At 33.5% G+C, this 26,106-nt stretch overlaps 1 protein-coding gene across 2 annotated transcripts in view; it reads left to right on the top strand.

The window, feature by feature from the left end:
* Positions 1-26,106, top strand: part of LOC114928115 (uncharacterized) — a 107,492-nt gene that overhangs the window by 56,128 nt on the left and 25,258 nt on the right. The window contains exon 2 of one of the 2 annotated variants that reach the window (XM_085486385.1): positions 842-1,119. The exons of the other annotated variant lie outside the window; for it this stretch is intronic. Coding sequence (XP_085342511.1) covers positions 842-869 — 28 coding nt within the window. The 3' untranslated portion in view covers positions 870-1,119. Of the gene's footprint in view, positions 1-841; positions 1,120-26,106 lie in introns of those variants that run through there. 2 annotated transcript variants of the gene reach the window in all.

The following is a 26,106-nucleotide window of genomic DNA, read 5'->3' as shown; positions in this document are numbered from 1 at the left end:
TACTTATCGCGAATTCGAAATACGATTTTCCTAAACAATTGGCATGGATAAAAATTCTCGATGATCAACAGTCGAGGAATTCGCGACAAGGTCTGTCTCGAAACGTGTACTCGAAATGTCGTGTATCTCGCTTACGTAGCCGTGTGGACCCCACTTAACCAATCGTCCGGCGATAATCCTCTCTCTCTCTTGCTCCCTCGCGTCTTTCTCACTCTTTTTCTCTCTCTCAGCCCCACCCGACATATCTCTTTCTAGAGCCGCGCCAGCGCTCTCTCATTCATTCGCCGTCCCTGTCGACCTTTGTCGCCTCTATTTTCCCTCTCTCTTGCGCTACCTGCCCGTCCTTTCACCCTGTCCCTCCGATCCCTGGAATTCCGGAACGCGAAGAGCTGTCTAGTTAAGCTGTAAATCAGAACGAGCCTATCTCCTGGGCTAGCGATAACGTATCTCCACAATTTTTTTTGCGATGTCGATTCGATTATTCTTCTATTCTTTTCCCTGAAAACGCACGAGCTCGGGGCATTTAAAATCTAGTTTACAGATTTCATCATCATTCCGCAACAGTGATTGCATCATGCTTTGATAAGGTTCGAAAGAGACTATTCTTTTATTATTTAGCTAGAGAAAGGCTCATTTTTGTTAACACGCTAAAAAAAGTAACCTGTCAATTTTGAGTAAATTTAAATTCTTGCTCTTGAATTGGATTAGCGAAGTATCCCGAAGTACGCAAAGAATGTACACTATAAAATAATATATTACATAAATAAAATTACACAATAAATAATAGAAATGTTTACCTTTTCATTGTTTATCATGTAATTTTACATACTTTTTTCTACAGTGTATGCGTTCAAGCAACTGCCTGTTAATTTCTCGAGAGACTCAACACGCCACTTATGAATGTTTTTCACGGGCACGAATGTACTTGGACAGTAGACGTATCGACACACCCTATTGTGTCCCGAAACACCAGTCATGCGGCTCGTCGGGAAAGAGAGCGAGCCTCCGATCCCTTCATCCGCTCATCAAGGAACCACCCCTCGCGAAGCGAATCCGACGAATGCGTGATCGCGCCGACAAATAAGCCGCGTTTCTCTCGCAACCAAAACCATCCGGCTGTTTTTTCTCACGTAAGAATTTTTTTTCATATTTTGCCGCAAGATGCGCTCACGAATTTATAGCTAAAATCGATGACATATGTGCAGTTTAAGGAGTTTCATAAATTCCTTAGCATTTAGTAATTCCAGAATTAATAATTGCAGGGTGTCCACAGCAGACTCGACGAAAAAATTCCCTGATTTTTTCAGATTTTCCAAGACCAGAAATTGATTTTTTCCCTGACTTTTTAGTATTATTTCTTCCAAATATACAATTTGCATGTATCCACTGAAAAATCCAGATAAATAATAAAATTTCCCGACTTTTTCCCTGACAATGCCCGATTTTCTAGATTTCCCTGACCGCTAGATGAGATCACTTATAAACAAATGATAGCAATTAAAATGAAATTAAAATGGATTTTGACGTTTGACAGATATACAAATAAGTGTTCATAGAGAGATCTTTTACAACTATCAGGATGACATTTGCATATTTCCGTACGTAACTAAAATTACGTACATTGTTGCTGGAGAACATATAAATTTATGAAATTACTTTTACGAAGAAAAATGACTAAATTACGCGCGAGCAATACCTGACGAATCACGATGATTAGAGTTCGAATTCGAGGAACTCAAGAACGAAAACCGTACGACGTTTGTTCGGTTCTGCGCTCTCGACAGCCTTTTCCTTGCATCTCTTTCTCTCTCTCTCCCTTTCTCTCGTTCGTTCAGTTCTCTTAATCGCGAAGAAAGACCGCCGCGTCGTCGCGCCATTCTCATCCCCACAATAGACAGGCGTGTATCTAATTAGCAGTTGCCAGCGGCATTCACGGTAGAAAGTGCTTGGAGAAAGAAGGAAAGAAATTTCTCGTTCTCATGTATAGGAACGAGCGATTCGATGGAGATTACGCGCTGAAACGACATGATACACTGAAAAAAATATATGTGGAAAATTACGGGATTGTGCTGGGTTTTTTCCGATCCAGCGTAATCATGCAGTATTGCTACTTATATGGTAGATTACAAATTTTATATGTAATTTTATATAAAATATATTTTTATATATTTTCAAGATTAAAAATACTCCCGAACACGGAATTACACATAGAAAATACTAGTAATGTCTAAATGCCACAAAATAATGTTATGGATAAATACTTAAAAAAATTACAGTGATAAGCAACTAATTTTTCTCAGCAAGTATATAATTTCCATGCAAAAGTACATGGATTTTTTTCAGTGTAGACATGCATACGTCAAAATAAGGAAAGGTGTTAGGGGCGCGCGAGACTCCATTTTGACGGCGGCGTCGCGATGCTTCCCCTAACCTCTCTCTCTCTCTCTCTCTCTCTCTCTCTCTCTCTCTCTCTCTCTCTCTCTCTCTCTCTCTTGACACCAGAGAAAGGGAGAGAAACAGAGAGAGAATCACTAACGAGCCGCGGATAACCGCAGATTGTCGGTCATTGACGCGAGAACCCGTAATTAGACGCTATCTCCGCGCCCTCTCCCGGCGGTAATCGGCTCTCCCCGGGGGAGCGAGGGATCGATGCATATCCTTATCCGTCGACTTTATACGACTATAATTGGCCTCATTTACAGTCTCACCTTGAGAGGACGTCGTCCTCTCGTGCCCCGCCGCGTTTAACGGCGGCCGGAAGCGCGATCGGCGATTGTGACGCTTGATGGCGCGTGACGAAGTGACGTCATAATCTCATAGTCGCGACTCATACGCGACTATTCATAGTCGCGGCGCACCATATGGCATAACGGTGCGCCGTTCCCATTCTACTCGCTCTCGTAACTCGCGCGATTCGACTCTTCTTCGCGGCCTCTTTTATATCATTATCCTCTCCCCAAGGAGCCTCGATTAGCAGCGTCCTTAGGGAAGAGTCGCGATGAGATTCGACGTTGACGTTGAAATATTTAAGCTTTTAATAGTTGAGTAATTTGGGGGAAAAATCAAATTTACTTAAAGGGATCCTGAACGTTCTTGACAAGTCTGTGGTTTCTTTCCTGTTTTATCGACAACATGTGAGATTAGATTACTATATAAATCTATTTATTGGTTATACGGATTGTTTTTTACCCGAAATTAGACCAGGGCGGATTTGGCATTGGATAAAGGAATATAAGTGAATGTTTAGATATGAATTTGGAAGTCTAGTAAACGAGAATAGTTCATCTTACATGTGCACACATATGCATGAAAATGTGAGATGAGCTATTCTCGTTTTCTAGGCTTCCAAATTCATATCTGAACATTCACTTATATTCCTTTATCCAATGCCAAATCCGCCCTGTCTTATTTTGTATGTACAAACTGCCAATAAAGAGAATAAATAGCCTGTATGAAGTTAGCCCCCCATTTTTCGAATTTTAAAATTTTAAAGGTTGTTCCAGGTTGTTCTAGACTTGTTCTAAATTGTTCCAAAAGATCAAATTTAAAAAATAAAAATTTTCGCGAAAAATGGAAAAAAACGATTTTTTGACCTGGCCCCCCATTTTTCGAAAATCGAACTTTTAAAGGTTGTTCCAGATTGTTCTAGTTGTTCTAAACATTGTTCCAAAGTGATAATTCCCTAAACAAAATATTTCCCGAGATATAATAAAAAAATAGTTTCGTGCGCTAAAACAGTTTTTTTACGTTTTCGGCTATAGTTATTATCTCTTTAACACCAAACTGTATATTTTAGCTAAAAACGAACAGAACAACCTGGAACAACTCTCAATTTTGCTAGAACATAATTTTAAAGAGTACTTTACTCTTGGAAATAAACATATTTTTGTTGTTTTTTCGTGTTTTTCGACCGATAACGACGTGACAGCGATCCCAAACTATAGAACAATTACGTACTGGCATAGAACAACTTGGAACAACTCTCAGTTTTGCTAGAACATTATTTTAAAGGGTACTTTACTCTTGGAAATAAACACATTTTTTTTGTTTTTTCATCTTTTTTGCCCGCTAAAGTCGCGATAGCGGTCCCAAACTATAGAACAATTACGTACTGGCATAGAACAACTTGAAACAACTCTCAGTTTTGCTGGAACATTATTTTAAAGAGTACTTTACTCTTGGAAATAAACACATTTTTTTTGTTTTTTCATCTTTTTTGGTCGCTAAAGTCGCGATAGCGGTCCCAAACTATAGAACAATTACGTACTGGCATAGAACAACTTGGAACAACTCTCAATTTTGCTAGAACATAATTTTAAAGAGTACTTTACTCTTGGAAATAAACACATTTTTCTTGTTTTTTTGTGTTTTTCGACCGATAACGACGTGACAGCGATCCCAAACTATAGAACAATTACGTACTGGCATAGAACAACTTGGAACAACTCTGAGTTTTGCTAGAACATAATTTTAAAGGGTACTTTACTCTTGGAAATAAACACATTTTTTTTGTTTTTTCATCTTTTTTGCTCGCTAAAGTCGCGATAGCGGTCCCAAACTATAGAACAATTACGTACTGGCATAGAACAACTTGGAACAACTCTCAATTTTGCTAGAACATAATTTTAAAGAGTACTTTACTCTTGGAAATAAACATGTTCTAGTAAAATTGAGAGTTGTTCCAAGTTGTTCTATGCCAGTACGTAACTGTTCTATAGTTTGGGACCGCTATCGCGACTTTAGCGGGCAAAAAAGATGAAAAAACAAAAAAAATGTGTTTATTTCCAAGAGTAAAGTACCCTTTAAAATAATGTTCTAGCAAAACTGAGAGTTGTTCCAAGTTGTTCTATGCCAGTACGTAATTGTTCTATAGTTTGGGATCGCTGTCACGTCGTTATCGGTCGAAAAACACGAAAAAACAACAAAAATATGTTTATTTCCAAGAGTAAAGTACTCTTTAAAATTATGTTCTAGCAAAATTGAGAGTTGTTCCAGGTTGTTGTTCGTTTTTAGCTAAAATATACAGTTTGGTGTTTAAGAGATAATAACTATAGCCGAAAACGTAAAAATACTGTTTTAGCGCACGAAACTATTTTTTTATTATATCTCGTGAAATATTTTGTTTAGGGAATTATCACTTTGGAACAATGTTTAGAACAACTAGAACAATCTGGAACAACCTTTAAAAGTTCGATTTTCGAAAAATGGGGGGCCAGGTCAAAAAATCGTTTTTTTCCATTTTTCGCGAAAATTTTTATTTTTTAAATTTGATCTTTTGGAACAAATTAGAACAAGTCTAGAACAACCTGGAACAACCTTTAAAATTTTAAAATTCGAAAAATGGGGGGCTAACTTCATACAGGCGAATAAATAGATTGATAGTTTATCTATAACCTCACATTTTGTCGATAAAACAAAAAAGAAACCACAGACTTCTCAAGGACGTTTAGGATCCCCTTAAAAATAAAATTAATTTCCTGATTATTTTATTGCGTTTTAATTCGTTCAAAATTTCTTTTACGTAATATAATTCTTTGAAAGAAGAGAATCCTCCAAAATAATTATTTCTAAACATTAAATAATTAGTTTTAATAAAATATTTAAATAAACCAGGACCACTCGCGAAAATCGAGACGATCAAAATATGCGACTACAACTCGAGAATGATCAGATTCTACTTGAATTTTTCGAATATTCGCACGTTTCTAAAATATTGAAAATTATTGTCACGATTCTTCATTTATTTTATCAGTCATCTCCGACATTTAAAATTTTTTCCTCCTAGATATAATATTTATTTGTCCGACCATCCGATTTGATGTAGTATTTCATGACAAATTATAGATTTATCTGACAAATGTTTCCAAAATATTTTTAAAGACAATATTACGCATTATTTTTCGAAGGGACAATTAACGTTCTAAATTCTAAGAGGATGTTTAGTGACATGTTTCTATTTATTCTAGCAGTATCGAAGAAGAGAGAGGTCTCGATTCTTTCTTGTGTCAAATTATGTCGAGTTCGCGACGCTTTGGTCATTTTTATCGCGATCAAATACGAATCAGATGGGATATCGGGAGATAGATAAATAGATGGATATAGATAGACAAAGAGAGAACTAATATTCTCCGAAGGACAATACCGACAGGCAAATCGATAGCGCTAGATAAATAGAGTATCGCGAAGAGATACTTTCTCTAAAAATACTTCCGCAGCAGAATTTGATTGCATGGTGTAATCAATATTGCGATATCTTCATCTTGCGAAATTGAGTCGCAAAATAGAATCGGTTTGTGCGTTTCTTTACGAATCTGGAAAACTGTATTTGTTCTCTTCGTTGAAAAATATAAATATACCAAGGATGATCGAAAATTATCCGATCTTTTTTAGCAGTAGATTTTCTGGCCAATTTTGGACATAAAAATGTCGACCCAATTTTAGTCATCACGTATGCGTATATTTTTGTTACTTAAATTAAAGTTCTATTAAAACAAACATTTAAAAATAATTCCGAGCAGAGAATACGACATGTTCAGGATAAGAATTGATGGGGATTGTGTGATAAAAAATAATATATGAAGGAAACATCTCCACGTGTTTTGTGAGTGAATTTCAAAGCTGTTGAAGGAATATTAGCTGAGAAAAAAATATGGGACATTATAGTTTCTGAGCAACGCAGTGTTGCTTGCACATCACATCACTTATTAGCGATGTCGCGCGTGCATTTCTTTCCTTCGATCAGAACCGGGTGAGCAGAAACGCACGTATTAGTTAGATGAAAACGGTAGCAAGCGGTAGCAAGCGAGCATCTGAAAGAACGAGGACCAAGGACAAGGAACGGGAGAGCATTTAGCTAAGCATGCGACTAGTTTTTGTCGCGTAACTGAAAGGCGCAGAACAGAGATGCGAGAAAGATACAGAAGAGAGATAGAGAGACTTCATCCCAGCCAGGTGGCAAGTGCGCTTTCGAAGAACCTGCATCGTATATACACAGTAGAACAATTTGTTTTCTTGTTAAAAACGGTCCCCGTTCAAATTTTTGTGTTCAATATTTAACACATTCATGCGTTAACTTAACATATTACTGTTCTGTCATAATTGAACTTAAATGTTAAATTATTAAGAGAAAAGAAACATTTTTTTATTTTTAAGTTATGTCATTATTGCAGAAATAAGCGATATATTTCCGCTAAAAAAACTCTAAATTAGTCAGAGAATTTGTTATTGAGGAGAGAATTAGAATAGTTTTGGGACATTGTGTATTTAGTATATTTATGTATATTTTTGCAAGATATCGCACGATTCTGTTCAACCTTATCCACATTTCGTTTAACGGATAATGAACCGTTTCGAGAATCCATACTGCACAAAATATTATGAATGTTTTCAAAAAATATTTCTAAATATTTTATAAAATATTGCATAAAAGCATTTTATTAAAATGGTTTTAAGAATATTTTAAAATAATTTAAAAATTTTGTGTGATAAGATTTTTTAGAATATTTTTAAAAACTTTTAAAATATTTTTAAATTTGTTCTTTTTTACCGCTCAGATAATATTTTTTTAAATATTTGATACACATTTTTGAAATATTAATTTAAATCTATATTCAAAAATATTTTTAAGCATGAAAAAGTGGACATAAAAACACTTAAAAAATATTTTCGAGAATTATTTTATCTTTCAAGATTTTATCTTTTAAAAGATTTTAAACAAATTTTGTGCTGTATAGGAAACGAACAGAACGAGAAAGAGAAATCCCGAAATTATGGTCTTGGCCGTAAATCGGCGAGCGCGACGCGCCATCACAATTTCGCGCGGACATTAATCGTCGTCCCGCGGTTGAAATATCGTCGGCGATCTTAACGAGGTCCGTGCTACGAGATTTCCCCGATTTCCCGTTCGTCCGTCGAGCTCGAAATTTGTCAAAATTTGCCGATCGATCGGCGATTTTATTTTAAGGATCGTTTCGCGAAACTCGACTTCCCGTTTATCCGTCACGGTCGAAATTTGTCAAAATTTGCCGATCGATCGGCGATCTTATTTTGAGGATGGTTTCGCGAAACTCGCGCGATATTTGCAAAGTGGCTTCGTGAAAAATTCCTGATTATTGGCGAGAAAAGATGGGATGGACAATTTTATCGCGCTGTTCTCTTTCTCTCTCTCCTGCGGCCGAACTATTGATTTTTATTCTCATATGGTTCTCGCGCGCTACGCTTTTCGTAGAAAATTCGCCTCGTTATACGCGAAATGTAAGGAAAAATAGAACAATATCTTATATAACATATTAACAAACTTTAAGTCAGATTTCTAGCCCTTTTTCTCCTTACATTTGTCAAATATTTTTTACAGAGAGATATTGTTATTTTTCAATAAGATCTAACCTGGATATTTATTTACAATAAGAAAAATATTTAAAAAATAAAATGAGAATTCTAAATATTTACCCATAGAGAGAATTTTCTTTTAGAATTTACCCTAAATCATGATAATCATGGGACAATATTGGACAGTATATTGGAAGAATTTTTTTTTTTTTAGAGTTTCTCTGATTAATATTTATCACAATAAAAATATTAATATCTACTACAATAAGATATAAAACGTGATTAATTTTAACTATGTACTTATTAATATTTTTGATTGTGGCAAATATTAATCAGAGAAACTCTTATAAAATTCTCCCAATATTGTCCCACAAAATTTAAAAACGTTATACATATAAAGATTGTTTGTGAATAAAGTATGGATATCCAAAAAAGCACAATTTAACAATTTTGTAAAAAATTCATTAAAATTTTGTAAAAAAATTCAGCTGCAAAATTTGAAAAGTAAATAATGAACTTCTATTATATCTTGACGTTCATTTATAACCATATTCGCATAATCTGGACCTGACAGTTTAGACAAACGTCGGCAAAACGCAACATAATGACATCGTTTTTTCGTGTCCCAAAAAAGCGAGAAGTCGCAAGCAGGAATCCATGTGTCGAGTCTAGGATTTGTTGTGTTTTCTTCGTCAGAATAGCACGTCATGCAGCAACAGGATGTCGTGGAAGACACTGAGTTCTGTTCTCTGTCGACCGTTGTTTATCCTTCTTTCTCGACTGATTATTCAGGTCAGAGGCCACCTCCTGGCACATAATACTTATTGTGACATAAGCAGTCGATTACTCTCTTTTTCTCTTGCTGTCTTATACAAAAGAAATCGGCAACATCAAGAAGTAGATCGAATCCGAAAATTGACGTGGGTTGAAGAAAAAGTTAATTTTAATTAAAATTATAATTATTTTTATTTAACTTTTTATAGATTTACTTGAAAAGGGCTGCAATGACAGCCGAAACATTGTATTTTAATTAATTATTTATAATAAATGATTGCCAGTTTTGGTCGACTTTTACCATTGAGGAAAGATTTTTAATTTTAATTGTCAAAATTAAGGATCTTTTTCCCAAAATTTGGTTTCCGTTGTTGGTTTCCCATTTCGTAAATTTATGTCTTCTGGATTATCCCATTAATTCTTTTTACAATATTAAAAAGATTCCAAAATGATTTTGCTCATCTGTCGCTCTTCGTTGAATTGACATAACAATATGACACGGATGAAATATGCTGAAGAATTCGACCATGCAGCGTCGGTAGTTTTCAAATGAGCTCTCTTATACCTGTAAGGTTGGGCAAGATAATGGTGAGTCCTTTTCATATCGCTTTTGTGACTTAAATTGTTATGTCGGGAATATTTCTCCTCTGTTTTCTTTTTTTCTCTCCACCAATCTCTTTCGTGCGTCAAATTATTTCCTGTTGCAATATTTCCTCCGGTTGGACCACCATGCGTTTGGACACCATCGATAATTAATGACCAAAGATTTATGACTGCCATTTTTGAACTTTCTAACGCTGCTCTCTTCTATTCAAAGAGAAGTATTCAAAGAACTATTTGAAATACCGCTTAAATTGAAATTATTTTGTACCCTTCTATTTAACTTGCATAAGTATACATTTATTTCAAAATATAGGAGTTCGATAAAGTGTGACACAAATCGTAAATATTAAAATTTTTTTAAATAAAAATAAAAAAGAGAAATAAATAATTTTGACAACTCTGCGTTTGGTTTTATTTCCTAAAATTAAATAAAAAATCTCTAATAATTTCTAGAAGTTTTTAAAAAGGTCTAGAAAAGTCACAAACTCTAAAATTACTCTCTTTAAATTTGTAATTTTTATTAATAATTTATTTGTACTGCATTAATTATAGGTATTACCTGTGCTTTGATTTTATGCCATAAAGTCGATAACTCAAATTTCCATGCTCTTCATAATTTGTTGCATAACTTTCCAATTTGGAAAGTGTCGCGGTTTAATTCAAATTTTTAAAATTTCTCAATTTTTCTTCTTGCTTTTTGATACTTTAATTTTTTCCTTATATATATATTTTTTTTTTCTTTGAACCAAGAAGTTTCTATTTATCTTGGAGGCACAAAAAGATTACTTTTTAAAAATTGTTCTTTTTTGTTGTCATTTATAAATTTATGCCGCCCTCGATTATATAGAAAAATTGTCTCCTTTTGTGCAGGCAAGAAAGTTCTTAGAAAAATCGGACAAAGAAAAAATAATAAGTCGTACATAAAACTTATAAAAGATTTCGACAGAAACTTCTATTCTTCAGGTTGTCACGTTTCGATCTAATCTTTTAATAAATAATTATAACATAGAAATAATAAACTAACATATGCATATCATTTGTTGAAAAATATACATTTTTGTTTAAGAATAAAATATACTCATTTTCGTAAAGATCACATAATATATTTGCTTCTTTGAGAGTAAATGATCGAACCTGTGCCTAATTTCCTTTCTCCTCTTTTTTATATACACTGTAAAAAATATGTAAAATTATATTAAAAATATGTAAAATTACATAAATAATAAATGTAAATATTTCTATTATTTATCGTGTAATTTTACACTTATTATTTATGTAATTTTACATATTTTTGTGTAATATATTACAAATTTTTTTACAGTGTAGTCTTCTGATACATTTCTTAATGGTACATCTTAAATTTTCTCTTCATCAAATTTGTGTGCATTGATAGAACAAATGCTTGAGATATAAACGAAGCAGGAAGATAAACCTATCGATACCTTCATTTTCACGAAGGTGAAGAGGTTGCACAACTAACATCCAATCATTAATCACTAAAAGAGATCGCATATTATCACTTATCTCGCCTTACATTATCGTTTGTCCAATGTTCGTGCATTCCTGCTATTTATCTCTCTCTCTCTCTCTTTTTCCCTTGATCAGGCGACGAAGTTATAGCTTTATAAGCCATAACTCCAGGAATTTCCAGGAAGGCTTCCAGGAGGAGAGAAGACGCAGAAAGCGTAATAAATCCTTCTCGCAAGTATGTACAATAATGCCGGCACTCACGATGAAAGTTATCCACGATCATTGCCAGGATCTCTATCACCGACCTACGACCTTCATAGTCAGGTGATGTCCCTGTGTCGACGGAATATCCAAACCCCGAGAGAACGCGCATGCGCGCTACAAGTCTACGTAAATCTCTACAAATCTATATGAATGAATAAATCGGTAGTTCTATATAAAAAAAAATCGAGGTACACTAAGCTTATGTTTTTTGAATTATTTGCTCTCAAGATATCTAGGTTCTGAATTTTTTACTGGCGAAATAAGTTTAAAAAATTAATGTTTGACTTGTATAATGAATATAACATGAATTTTTATTTTATTTTGCGAGCAAAAAATTCAGGACCTGGATGTCTTGAGAGCAAATAATAATTCAGGGAATATTCTGATGCTATAATAATGCGAGCAACTAATTTTTTTAATGCACTTTACTCTTGAGCGTTTATTGTTAGCTAGCCCTTCGTAATTTTTTAATGGTTTGAGAAAAAAATAATTTTTTACAGCAAAAAATTAGCAAATTAATTCCATATATAATTTATTGTGTTTTGATGATTTGGCTTAGATAACTTAATATACCTAAAAAATCGTAGATTTATTCCTTTTACATTTAATTTTTTTTTTATTTTGAACAAACAAAACTATGATTTTTTAAAATAAATCATATCACTATTATAGTTCGCGCTGCTTTAAGCGAATGAATGAATTTGCATTGGTATTCATCGATATATCTATCAATAGTATGTCAAAAATATTTATGACTATGTTTCACTTTATCTATAGGATTTATTTCCCTGCTAGATGAAACAATCGCGTCGTGTCAGTTTGATTTAGATTTTGTTCTTTGTTTCTATACAGGGTGTCTCACATAAGATGTCGCATCGAAAATATACCTGTAGATCTTGTTATTTGGAGACAATATTTCCTCAGCAAAAATATTGAGGCGTCAATCATTTTCGAATTATAAGCGATTGAAAATAAAGGATTTCTTGTGGAAATAAAATATTAACAAAACCACATTCTCCAATTAATTTCTAGTAGAGTTTACTTTAATAAAATTTTATTTTAAGGTTTAGTTTTAAAGATACATGAGAGCAAAAATTGGGAACATGTAAAAAATGATGGCCTCCCTCGATATTTTTGTTGAGGAAAAATCGTCTTTAAAAAACGAAATCTACTTGTATATTTTCGGTGTGACACTTTATAATGTCAGATACTCTGTATATAAATCGATTTTATTCAAGAAAATTTGTCGACTTATTGCAATCCTTACATGTGTTATTAATAATAACTAATACACGTTGTAATATATTTAAATGTTTATTATCTGTCTGTCGCGTTTAAGCTTTGTCTGAGACTCGAATATTGCAAGATCTGTTGATTAATATATCACGGTTGAACTATCACACTGAAAAATTGAGAAAAATAAGTAGACGAAATCGTACATATTTGTCATTCCTGATATATCGAACTAGACTTCACAAATATTGGACAAAGATACGTGATAAGTTTTAAAAAATATTTAGTGATCAGGTTTTATCGAGTTCGACAATTCGGCAACAGACGTCTTCGGATGATCGGACAAGAGATAAACCGTAATCTGGTAGAAAAAAGATTTAAGCACGTGATAATCTACGTGATCACTAAATGCTCTTTTCTATTTTTCATAACAATCCTCTCTTTCAGCTTAACGCAAAATTAACAAAAAATTAACAAAAAATTAACAAAAAAAAGAAGACAGTGACAAAGGTCTACTAATACACGCTTACGAAAAATGTTAAAGGACACATGAACGAATCGAAACTTGGATTACTTTTAAAGGAAAAATTGTAATTGCACTTTATATTCCGTTTGATTACGACTTTTTCAGTGTTGTATGCTACAGATTCAATTTTATTAGACATTTCTAACAGAAAACCAACACTTTTCTTGTGTAAACAGCGTGTTAAACAAATCTTTCAACACTTATATGGTAGACAGTATAAAATACTGAGTAAAAAAGTCTTACATAGATCGAAAACTCAATCGTTTCAGAAATATATATAAACAATTTTATATATTAACTATCATGATTGACTTACAATTAGTAGTTTTTACATGTCATATATGAAGGTTTATCTCAGTGTTTATACAAACCGCTTATTTAAAGATATTCCATATACCCTTCTTCCATTATGATGGACGCAATTTTCTTACAGAATTGCAAACTGTCAAAAAATTTCAGATTTTTGTCGGATTGATTTTAAGTCTCTTGGCCTTTTTTTATGAAGGTATTCGAAAAGTAGATTCTTGAAATGGATTCGTGGAAATTTTTAAGAGGGTTCGCATCTCCGTCAGAAGAAAATGTCAAACGTGCATCATTGTAATGAAAAAAGGGCACATAAAATATCTTCTGTAAATAAGTGATTTGTAAACATTGAGATAAACCTTCATATGCAATGTAATATACAGGGTGTTTGACATAAAATACCAAACCCAAAATATACAAGTAGGTCTCGTTTTTTGGAGATGATTTTTCCTCAGCAAAAATGCCAAAGAAGGCTATCATTTTTTACATGTTCCCAATTTTTGCCATCATGTATCTTTATAACAAAATCTTATTAAAGTAAATTCTATTTGAAATTAATAGAAGAAATAAGCCTATATTAAAACTATTAAAGCAAACTCTACCTAAAATTAACTAAAGAATGTAGTTCTATTTTATTTCCACAAGGTTTAGTTTCCAAAAAAGCCTTTATCTTCAACTGCTTATAATTCGAAAATTATTGCCTCAATAGTTTTGCTGAGGAAAAATTGTCTCCAAATAACAAGATCTACTTGTAATTTTCGGTGTGACACCTTAAAACAGATCCTGTATAAAATGGTTTTTATATCTCTGAAACAATCGAATATTCGATATATGTTTACTAAGACTTTCACTTATGTTAGTACTATCTACCATATGAACGTTGAATGTTTCCTTTTAATACCTTGTATGAACGATGGTACTGTTTCGTTCTGTCTCTATGTAGTCTGTATCGTCGTTCTAATCTGCGATCTCTCACGGATATGTAAAGCGTGCGGGTACCCCACTTTGTGCATCCGCCGTAAAATGAACGGGAAATCGTTTTATAGCGGATATAAACGCGATGATGCGACGAAGAAAAAAGATCGAATCGCGTGAAATCTGGACGTGTGAAATTATATGACCGCGAATTAATAAAGAGAATGCGAGATGGAAATTCATAGCGTGGTCGATTGATCGCGTACGGGAGATCCCCTTTCGCGAGTTGGATCGCGAGGAATCAGCTGATTGTCAAAAGTGACGGCGAGACGAATTATATTATTGACGCTCGGCGAGTTATATTTTTAGAATTATTTTCCGGAAAGTCGACACGCGACAGATCGTCCTTTCGATTTTCCATTTGAAACATCGAATCTGATATACCACTTTCGCGGACTGAAAATTCCCGGTGGTTTAATCGCGAGTACAATTGTAACGAGATGGACGAATCTGAGCGATGAATTAAAAATTGAGCGCATCGTACATTTAAATAATATCTGATCTCGCGTGACTTTTATCTTCTTTTAAATAATTGTAGCTGTGAGACTAAAAAGAGAGGGAATAATTATTTTGCGTTTTCTTGTTATGAAAACTTTAGGTGTGTAACATATATTATATAATTTAATCGCAATTTTTTTTAATATAAAAAAATAAAAGAAACTAAAAAAAAACGTAAAAATGAGATCAAAAGTTCATGTCGTTGTTCCTAAAGTAAAAGCTATAAGCTTCTTTGTAATACCAGAAAGAAATATCACCCCAATTAATTTTGTCGAAACCCTTAATTGTTAAATCGACGTCAGGGGATCCTACAAGTAGTATACATTATATATTATATATAAAATATTATTTACATTTAGATGAAACCCGCGACATCTCGCTTCGGTCTAATCGTCCAAGAGATAACTTTTGCATAATTACACGGGAGAAAAGTCTAGGACGGGTTTGTTCGAGAGTCGCGAGGGGACTTGAACACATACACGACTCCAAGATCGGCGAAGGTCTCGAAAGGGGTTTGGCCGTCCCTCGTGCACGTCACCGCGTTTACGCGCCTGTTTGTGTGTGTGTGTGCACACGTGTATTTGTGCATTGTACGTGCATCTAACGCTCTCTCGAGGTATCATGAGCGTCGCTCGTGGAGAGACACGCGTGCGTATTTCGACGAGTCCGAGGTTGACACGTACAAGCACACACACAAATATACATACATATATATATATATATATATATATATATACACGAATGAATGCGTATGTACGAGAGAAAGATGGAGAAAGAAGGCTGGTAAGAACGAGAAGGCACGCTTGAAATGCAAGAGAGACGTGGATGAACTTCAAATATATCCTGGGTTCGACGAAGAAGGAATTGGGGAAAGAGACGTTTTATCTCCCGTGGAAGAAGAAACGCACATGTTGGGAAACAATCAAAGTGTCATAAAAAAATAAATTTCAAAATTGCTCCCTCACACAGATAGATCTCGCGAACCAGAGAGTAAAACGCATACATACATTCTAAAGGAAGACGAAGACGCACGAGAGATCTTCCCTATTGTCGTTCCATTCGAGGGACAAAGACGCGCGCAAGAGAACGAGAGAGAGAGGAAGACTCCATCTCTTTTTTTTTTGACAGAGAGAGAAAGAGCGAGAAGGACAAGGTTGAGCAAGGAGGAAAGGGAAAGCCGAGTGACCCTCCGCTGCGAGAAGAGAGAACCAGGCTCCCTCGAAAGGAGGGAACCGGCCTAGACGAGAGTGGAACTTGACGGTACGACCCTCGAGAAATCCTTAGGCGACAGCGGTGCAACAAAGACAGACAGACAGAGAGTAAGAGAGAGGGAGATAGTTCCGCCGCAGCGGCAGGAGGTCTGCATCAAGAGAGAAAGAGAAGTTTACGACCGCGAGAGCCGAGGTGAGATCGAGAAGGAGACACACATATGTATGTATTGTATATAGACGCACATACATGTATATAAAGTGGTGCGCGCGAGGAATCGTTCGGTCGATCCGGGAGAGATTTGGGAGGGAGAAAGGGCAGGTAGGAGAGAACGAGGGAGCGAGAGAAGGATGCTTATCGGATCATAGCATCGCGAAGCTCGCACGTACACCGCAACATCGAGGGATCGACGCCAGGAACCGAACACCACCACTGTGGCTTTCAGCGCTCTTTCTCTCTCCAAGGGGGATTATTCTTTTTTTCGTCCTCTATTCTAGATTCATTCACTCGATTGGACCATCGTTGGCTCTGCACCCGATTATGCTCGTATAGTAACATGTGACAGGCAGCGATCTGCTTATGGATGATTTTGAAATTAGCTAGATAAAAATGAGGTGAAAATATGTGATTTTGGATAAAATTTAAATTTATCTTAGATAAAGATGATTTTAAATATATCTAGATGAAAGATGAAATTATATGGCAATTCGTTTAGATAATTTCCAGATAATATTCTTTTTTTCGTCCTCTATTCTAGATCCATTCATTCGATTGGACCATCGTTGGCTCTGCACCCGATTATGCTCGTATAGTAACATGTGACAGGCAGTGATCTGTTTGTAGATGATTTTGAAATTAGCTAGATAAAGATGAGGTGAAAATATGTGAATTTATTTTAGATAAAATTTAAATTTATCTTAGATAAAGATGATTTTAAATATATCTAGATAAAAGATGAAATTATATGGCGATTCGTCTAGATAATATTCTTTTTTTCGTCCTCTATTCTAGATCCATTCATTCGATTGGACCATCGTTGGCTCTGCACCCGATTATGCTCGTATAGTAACATGTGACAGGCAGTGATCTGTTTGTAGATGATTTTGAAATTAGCTAGATAAAGATGAGGTAAAAATATGTGAATTCATTTTAGATAAAATTTAAATTTATCTTAGATAAAGATGATTTTAAATATATCTAGATGAAAGATGAAATTATATGGCGATTCGTCTAGATAATATTCTTTTTTTCGTCCTCTATTCTAGATCCATTCATTCGATTGGACCATCGTTGGCTCTGCACCCGATTATGCTCGTATAGTAACATGTGACAGGCAGTGATCTGTTTGTAGATGATTTTGAAATTAGCTAGATAAAGATGAGGTAAAAATATGTGAATTCATTTTAGATAAAATTTAAATTTATCTTAGATAAAGATGATTTTAAATATATCTAGATGAAAGATGAAATTATATGGCGATTCGTCTAGATAATATTCTTTTTTTCGTCCTCTATTCTAGATTCATTCACTCGATTGGACCATCGTTGGCTCTGCACCCGATTATGCTCGTATAGTAACATGTGACAGGCAGTGATCTGTTTGTAGATGATTTTGAAATTAGCTAGATAAAGATGAGATGAAAATATGTGAATTTATTTTGGATAAAATTTAAATTTATCTTAGAGAAAGATGATTTTAAATATATCTAGATGAAAGATGAAATTATATGGCGATTCGTCTAGATAATTTCCAGATAATATTCTTTTTTTCGTCCTCTATTCTAGATCCATTCACTCGATTGGACCATCGTTGGCTCTGAACCCGATTATGCTCGTATATTGATATGAATTCATTTTAGATAAAATATGCAAATTTATCTTAGATAAGATAAAGATGATTTTAAATATATATATCTAGATAAAAGATAAAATTATATGGCGATTTACCTAGCTAACTTAATTATAGATAGTATTATTTTTAAGATAGCTTATGTAAACACGGTTATTAAAAAATGTAAATTATATATGAAAAACATAAAAATATATTCATACTTTTATTTATAAGATTTTATCGTTTACTGTTTGAGTTCTATTAATTAAATAATTTTATGTGCTATGATTCTAAACCAAATTATCTGAATATTATTCTAGATAATTGTGTGTGAAAACAACACTTTCATCTAATTGTAAGGTGCAGATATAGATAATACATATTTTTATTATCTACATAAAGATAAGATGACGCCAAAAAATTTTATCCATATGATCATCTTATAATTTTATTTAGATAACAGCAAACACTGGTGACATGCGAGACTAGTCGTCGAAAGGTTTCCTTGTTCGAGTGTTTTCATTGAAAGCAATTTTATTTATCAGTTTCTTTTCTTGTCGTATATACGCTAAGATTTGAAGTTAAACTCTTTAAACATCTTCAAAGTTTTTAATATACAAAATATCTGAGAATTATCCGATTATCTTAATGGCAGATTCCTGGAATCATTTGGAGATAATTTTTTTTTCAGCAAAAATGCCGAAGCATCAATAATTTACGAGTTATAAATAATTGAAAATGTTGTGAAAACAAAATATGAACAACACTATTCTTCAATTAATTTCAAGTACAATTTACTTTAATAGAATTTTAATTGGAAACATGCAAAAAATGATGACCTCATTTTCGCTGAGGAAAAATTGTCTCCAAATGAGTTTAGGAATTTACCATAAACAGGTGTTTTTTTCTCAAACCATTAATTTTCAAATCATTAAATTAAACTTTAATTTCTTTACATATTTTTATTTCTTTAAACTTGCAATTTAATATTTTATCCTAATAATCTATAGAATATATCTTATACACCTAAATTTTCGTATCATAAAAAAATGTTTAATAAAAATAAATATTAAATAAATATCCTATCCTTTCCTCCTCTTCGAGTATGATTCAGGATAACGAGATTGTCTTATTTTAATTTTTCAAGAGTCTCCTAGATTCCTGTCCTGTTTATTTAATTTCATATGCCGCGAAATATCAGAACACGTGTAAATTAAAACAAAATAATTATCGACAATAATTCACAATAATTGCCAGATCAAAACTTATGTCAACTCTTTCTCTATCTTTCAATATTTGTCCCTCGATGACAAAAGTAATCATACTTGAAATTGTGTATCGAAAGAGATCTTTTAATAGTATCTTTATAAAAACGGGTATTCTTCACAAATAAATTTGTAGAACAGTAAAAGAAGAGAATAGAGATATTTCCTAGACTCGACTTCACATTTTTCAACAATTCTGTCTTAATCTAAAGAGCTTATCCGCTTCTCCCGATCGGATTTGCTCTCTGAAGTCCGTAAAGTTCGCGCGTGCCGATATTCTCCATTCCCTATTTGCTCAGAAGACGGAATCGGAGAGGAGGCAGAAAGAAAAGGAAATAAAGCGTCTCTCTGCCCGTTATTTCCACGAGGGACGTCGCTCTCTGGGACTTTAGCTGCCAATAAATCAACGAGTACATATCTCAGCAGTCTGCTTCGCATTGGTCGGCCATAGATGTTGGATGTAGGCTTAGTTCGCAAACGATGCATATTATTGACGGAAGAGTGACTTGGAGGGAATGAAAAGAGGGAAGAGAGTAGACAAACTCCAGTGGACGTCATCATGATTTATATCCGGTTCAGGAGGGGGAGAGATACGTGAGAATTCCGAATCCTTTAAGAGTTTCCTGGAACACCGTTTCACGCTTGCGGGCGAAAAAGCGTCCCATCAATAGACTAGGGCGGGAAAAGGTTCGATTGACCGGAACGACTAATCTCTGAAGCTTTCCGAATTGTTCATTTTGCGCGTTTATTTATATACGTGGCGCCGTTTATATTTATGGAGCTTCGGGGATACTTCATGAATGTGATTTATAACGCGAGGCTGTTCGCGACTGACATTTCTGCGTCGAACACATGTTTGCGTATATGCGATCTAAATTGATTTATTTTCTTGGAACTTACAATTTATTTATATTTCCAATTAATATTTTTCGCTTATAAAAATATTTGTAAAGTATCTTGGAGAATTATTTTTTATTTCAATTTCTTATCTCTTTTCATTTCCTCACATTAGTTTCTAACTCTAAAATATTTACGATGACAATGAATAAAAGTCTTACTTTTTAAAAAATATCATAAAAATATAAATGTAATAAAAATAAGAAAATAATTTAATTAATAAAAAATAGTAATTTAATAATGAAATAGAATCTACTAATTAAATAAAAAATAATTATAATTTATAAATGTAAACGAGTTTGAGTGAGGATTTGGCAAGTTGCATTACTACGTCAATTGTTGTATCGCGCGGCGAATGGTGGTGATTTTAGATATTTCTCGTAGAAATTCAGTGAACGGGGATTTCAGAAAGCCACGAAATCGCGGGTTACGAGACTGGCAATCGTGTGCGTTTCTTGTGAGAAACTTCTTCCCGACCCAATATTCAACTGATCACCTGTTGATCGGAAGGCATACACGAGTTTCCCGTGTATACGTCGGAAATAAAAACAAACTCGACACTTCCGCGGCTTTTGAAGTAAGCCGCGATAGCCTCGAGAGATAAGTTTTTCCTTGTGTTACATATCGCGGCGTATGCGTATAAATAAGTGTTCACGTTGAATCGTATTATTTACTGCTCAAGGCAGGAAGTCATACCAAGAGTCAGCAGGATGACGTCAAATCACGATTACACACTAGTAGTTTACGGTCAAAAATTATTTTAAACCAGACAAGGTGTTTCTCTTTTTAGATGCTAAAATCTCAAATGTCGCAGAAAAACCATTTCTTGCATATTAAACCTCAATTATTTCAGAAACTTGCGACCCTAAAAACGCTAAAAATTAGCTTCCAGCAAAAATCTATAAGAAACACCTTGTCTAATTTAAAATAATGAAACAGACAATCGGGATATTTTTCTTTCACAAATCTTGTAAATGTGACAAGAAAAAAATTGCCTCGAACATTATTGCATAATTTTTTTCCCGATAAAAAATTTCAAAAAGAGGCGGGAAAAATGACAGATCGCGTTCCTCTGTAAAACAGACAAGAAATTCGTCGGCGGCGAGTCTTCTGCGCTCCTCGATGTGCTCTTGGGAATTAAGAGCATTGTAAGAAAGTCTCGCACGCTTTAATTACCATTCAGGCCGGAGGGCCCCGGTGGGGAGTGACTCGCTCTCATGCAAGTATAATTCCCTCCTCGGAGTCTCGCGCTATGCTGTATACCTCTCGAATCATTCCTCGCTCTTTGTCTACCGCGTCTGGCCTTTGCAGAGACTGCTCGTGAGATACATCCGCGCAGAAATGCAGAGAGAGATGTGTACCGCGAATATATAGCGCGTTCAATATTATACAAGGTGTCCCAGAACTAGTACTACTGGCAGATTTCTGGGATAATTCGGAGACGATATTTCCTCGACGAAAATGTCGAGACATCAATCATTTTCGAGTTATACGCGGTGTTGGATAGTATTTAGATACGTGTATCTAGATACACTGAAAAAAAATTTATTGAATTCGAATAAGTATATTTATTTCAATACTGCCCAATGAATTATTGAAGCTACTATAATGATATTGATTTGATATGAAAAATATTTATTTGTTTCAAATAAATGATTCATTTAGGAGTATTCAAATTAATATTTATTAATTTAGTCTTTTTTTTTTAGTGTACATTTTGTGTATCTGAGTCTGTATCTGAGATATATTCGAATTGAAGTATCTAGATATAAAACATGGTATCTGAATTGCTTTTTTCAGATACATTTTCGTAATAGTCTTTGATACAAAATTCAATATCGACGTGCAATTTAACGCGGGTGTATAACAGAATTATGATACAAAGAATCAAGAAATAGCAAATCTACATTTATTATTAACATATAATATTTAAAAATAGTTAAAAAAAAACAATTTAGTTATACGGACCTATAATGCTGATATGTGAATTTATGACGTCTAAATATACATATAAAAATACCACACACCCTTTTTGAAACCATACATTCCTACTTTTTTATTTTAATTTATTTTTTTTTTGCTTTCTATATTTAGGCTTCTCGATTTAATTGCCGCAACTAGATCGAGAGAGAAAGGGAGAGAATGTTTTAACACTTTTCACTTCGTGCAATGGACAAGGTTCATGCGTAAGCACGCAATACTCCGTATGTTCATTAATATTGATAAATGATTCGTACTTCCGCGGTCTTACAATAAATCTTGTTGCGTAAAAAAAAAACCGCGACCGGAAGAAACATTTCGCCGCTCGCGCGGAATGTTGCCGAATAGCATGATTAATTTTGTGAAAAGCAAAAAACAACAATCGAGTTTTCACTTTTCTCTCTCTCTCTCTCTCTCTCTCTCTCTTTCATCTTCATGTAATCCTATCATCATAATATCACGCTTTCATCAATTTAAAAATTTCATTTATTTAGCGCTTAAATTAATTTATAAGCAAAAATGTACTTATATATTTATACTGAAAAAAAATTTATCGAATCCGAAATATTTATTTCGATACTGCTTAATAAATCACTTACTTGAAACTAATAATATTGATTTGAAAAATATTTATTTGATATAAGAAAATCTTTCTCGAAACAAATAAATATTGGTTTATTTCGTAAATTATTTATCTAGGCAGTATTGAAAATTAAATATTTAGTAATTTAATAATTTTTTTTCAGTGTAGACATTCTTTATTTTATATTTTCCTCGAGAAAAAATGAGAACGTCTTCTTTCACGAATTTTCGCATTTGCCGATCGCACGATCAGTAATAAATTAATATCGCGCTTCTCTCGCTCGCGGTTATTCAATTAATTCGCGACCCGGATAGGCGTGGTTCTTTCAGACGGCATCATTTATTTAAATGATCATTCGTGGTGATAGCTGCGCACTTCCACCGCGGAATGACATATGTATCTTCGGAAATGCAACTAATTTTTCTGACAGCTTTAAAAAAAGTCATTATTTTTTCATTTTCCTCCTATTTTCAACTTGAATTTTCTTACGTTTATAAATTTGAGAGGATTTCGATACATTTGATTTATATAAGGATTGAACTTTGTATCTCAAAAATAGACAATAATCCATAAAACTAGTCTCTGTCTCTTTCTCACACAAACGCACGATTTATTCAAATTATATATATATATAAAATTTGAATAAATCGTGCGTTTGTGTGAGAAAGAGACAGAGACTAGTTTTATGGATTATTGTCTATTTTATATATATATATATATATATATATATATATATATATATATATACACATATACGTTCACAACGATGGTTTTTCACCGTCGAGTGGAAACGAACGGACGCAAATAATTAATACCTGTTCGCCGTGCGGGAAAATTATCGACGCGAATAAAGAGAACGACGGTGCATTAATACATCAGAGCGCACATATAATATTACTATTCGTAATAATTTCACCGACATATGTATTGAGCGCGTGCGGTAGAATAGAGCGATACAATTAATTTTCCTACGACGTGTGTCGGTGACGCGCCTGCATGTATTGCGTAACATTCGGAATTATTATAAAACGAATTGTAACAATCGTGCGCTCCGCGAATCGCACGCGTATATTTATACATCTACGCGCAGAAAATTTATACAAATTATATGTGCAACACAAATTGAGAAAATGTTTATATACAGTCGGAAAATTATTTTCCATAAAGTATGCCATCTGCAGGGGAAAATATTATTTCCGGAATCGCGATAGATTTTTTTTTACAAAGAAAACAAGAACGTCAATAAACTACGATCAATAATGTTTGAGTTATCGATGTTTTAGTTTGTTTTAAATATATTGAAATTTTAAACCTTCTGACAAGGGGTAATTTTCATGGAGATTTTTCGTCCATTTTTTTTTTACATAGATCTAATATTTATTTAATCAGAAATTAACGCGATTTAAAAAATCGATATCTCGACAACGCTTCTAATCGCTTAAAAAATCTCGTGAAAATGGCCTATCAAATTGAGGTGTCCTGGGAATTTCATTTTCTTCATCAGTAAAAAAATTAAGCATTTACTCTCCTTGTGAATAAACACTGCAATTTATCTGCAATTTTATTTAATATCCCTAATAGCACAGCACAACATATCCGAAAGATATTCAGAGGATATTCAAAGGATATCCAGAGGACATTCGAACATCCTCAGGATGTTCTCTGAACGTCTTCGAGATACGTGTGCTATTAGGGATAAAAATATTAAAATAAAATAAAAAAATAATAAAAAAATTGAATTTAAAAAATTAAGGAAGAATAATATAATAGAAAATAAAAAAAATTTAATCATGTCCCTCTCTGGAAAAAAACATTATTATAATTTTAATGAATTAAAAGCGTATTATCGCAGCCGCGCGAAAATGGCATGAATATAATGGTATAAATAAATGATATGTGTGTAGAAGGAGCCACGCCCAGACGTAGACGATGCGCAACCCCTCTCGAACACGATGGTTATCTCGCGACGCGTGGTTTCGCCGCAAACGCGCGCGAGGCCGAAAGGAAACAAATAAATCGCGACTGCCTGCGGTTCTCGGCACGCGCGCTAAATGCTTCGTTTAACATGGCACGTCGAACGTAAACAAGGCACCGACGAATGCAAAAACGCGCGATTTTTAGTTCTCGTTCTGTGTTCTATAAATATGGTACACGCAACGCGAGACGTGTCATCTGTCAGGATCAGTGATGGATAAGATATATTTAAAATGTATCTGGATACGGATACGTATGAAAAAATATATCTATAGCTACAGATACATAAATTAAAATGTATATATAAAGATACAGGTACTCAAATACTTCCTAATTTTTGCCATCATGTATCGTAATTAAATAAATCTTAAATTAAATTTCTATATTAAAGTAAACTTTACGTGAAATTAATAAAAGAATGTAACTTTGTTAATATTTTACTTCCATGTGGTCAGTGATGGATGAGATACATTTAAAATGTATCTGGATACAGATACGGATACGTATGAAAAAATATATCTATAGCTACAGATACATAAATTAAAATGTATATAAAGATACAGGTACTCAGATACTTCCTAATTTTTGCCATCATGTATCGTAATTAAATAAATCTTAAATTAAATTTCTATATTAAAGTAAACTTTACGTGAAATTAATAAAAGAATGTAACTTTGTTAATATTTTACTTCCATGTGGTCAGTGATGGATGAGATACATTTAAAATGTATCTCGATACAGATACAGATACACAAATTAAAATGTATATAGATACAGATACTCGGATACTTGAAAAGTATCTGATATATATCGGATACTTTTAAATTATATTTTATCATAATAGTAGTAATATACACAAAATGTACTGAATAATTCTATTATTTTTATTCATATTTTTCTTTATATTACGACTTTATTCGTTAGTTTTAACACGTGAAAAATGTCTGAAAGATATCGTCACTCAAACTATTTCGCCATGGTATTAAAATTTGACCAATGCTTAATAATCACTTAATCAATGTTGCTGACGATATGTTAATAACTTACTTGATCTTTTAAAGATTTAAAGAATTGGGCTATTAAAAAAATATGTGAAAATGTATTTGCTTCTAATTTTTATATTTTTATTATTTTTTGTATTTTTTTAAATATAATTTTGTATTTTTCTTTATTTTTTAAATATATTTTTAAATATATTTTTTACATATTTTTTATTTTTTATTAATTAAATAATTTTAAAAGAAAATAACCTGAGTTCCTCTGCAATTGAGAGAACGAAAGTTTAGGAAAATCGAATTAATAGTTTAATATGTTATCAATGGAAGTCTCTGTAATAAATTTTCTGCCGCTTCAGTAGAAAAGAATACTTTATTTCAGGAAGTAGAAATTAATAG

The sequence above is a fragment of the Nylanderia fulva genome, unplaced genomic scaffold, assembly GCF_048542155.1.
Source record: "Nylanderia fulva isolate GAGA-0341 unplaced genomic scaffold, ASM4854215v1 Scaffold43, whole genome shotgun sequence".
NCBI lineage: Eukaryota > Metazoa > Arthropoda > Insecta > Hymenoptera > Formicidae > Nylanderia > Nylanderia fulva.
The sequence above is the reverse complement of the archived record's forward strand: the minus strand, read 5'-3'. Positions and strand labels throughout refer to the sequence as shown.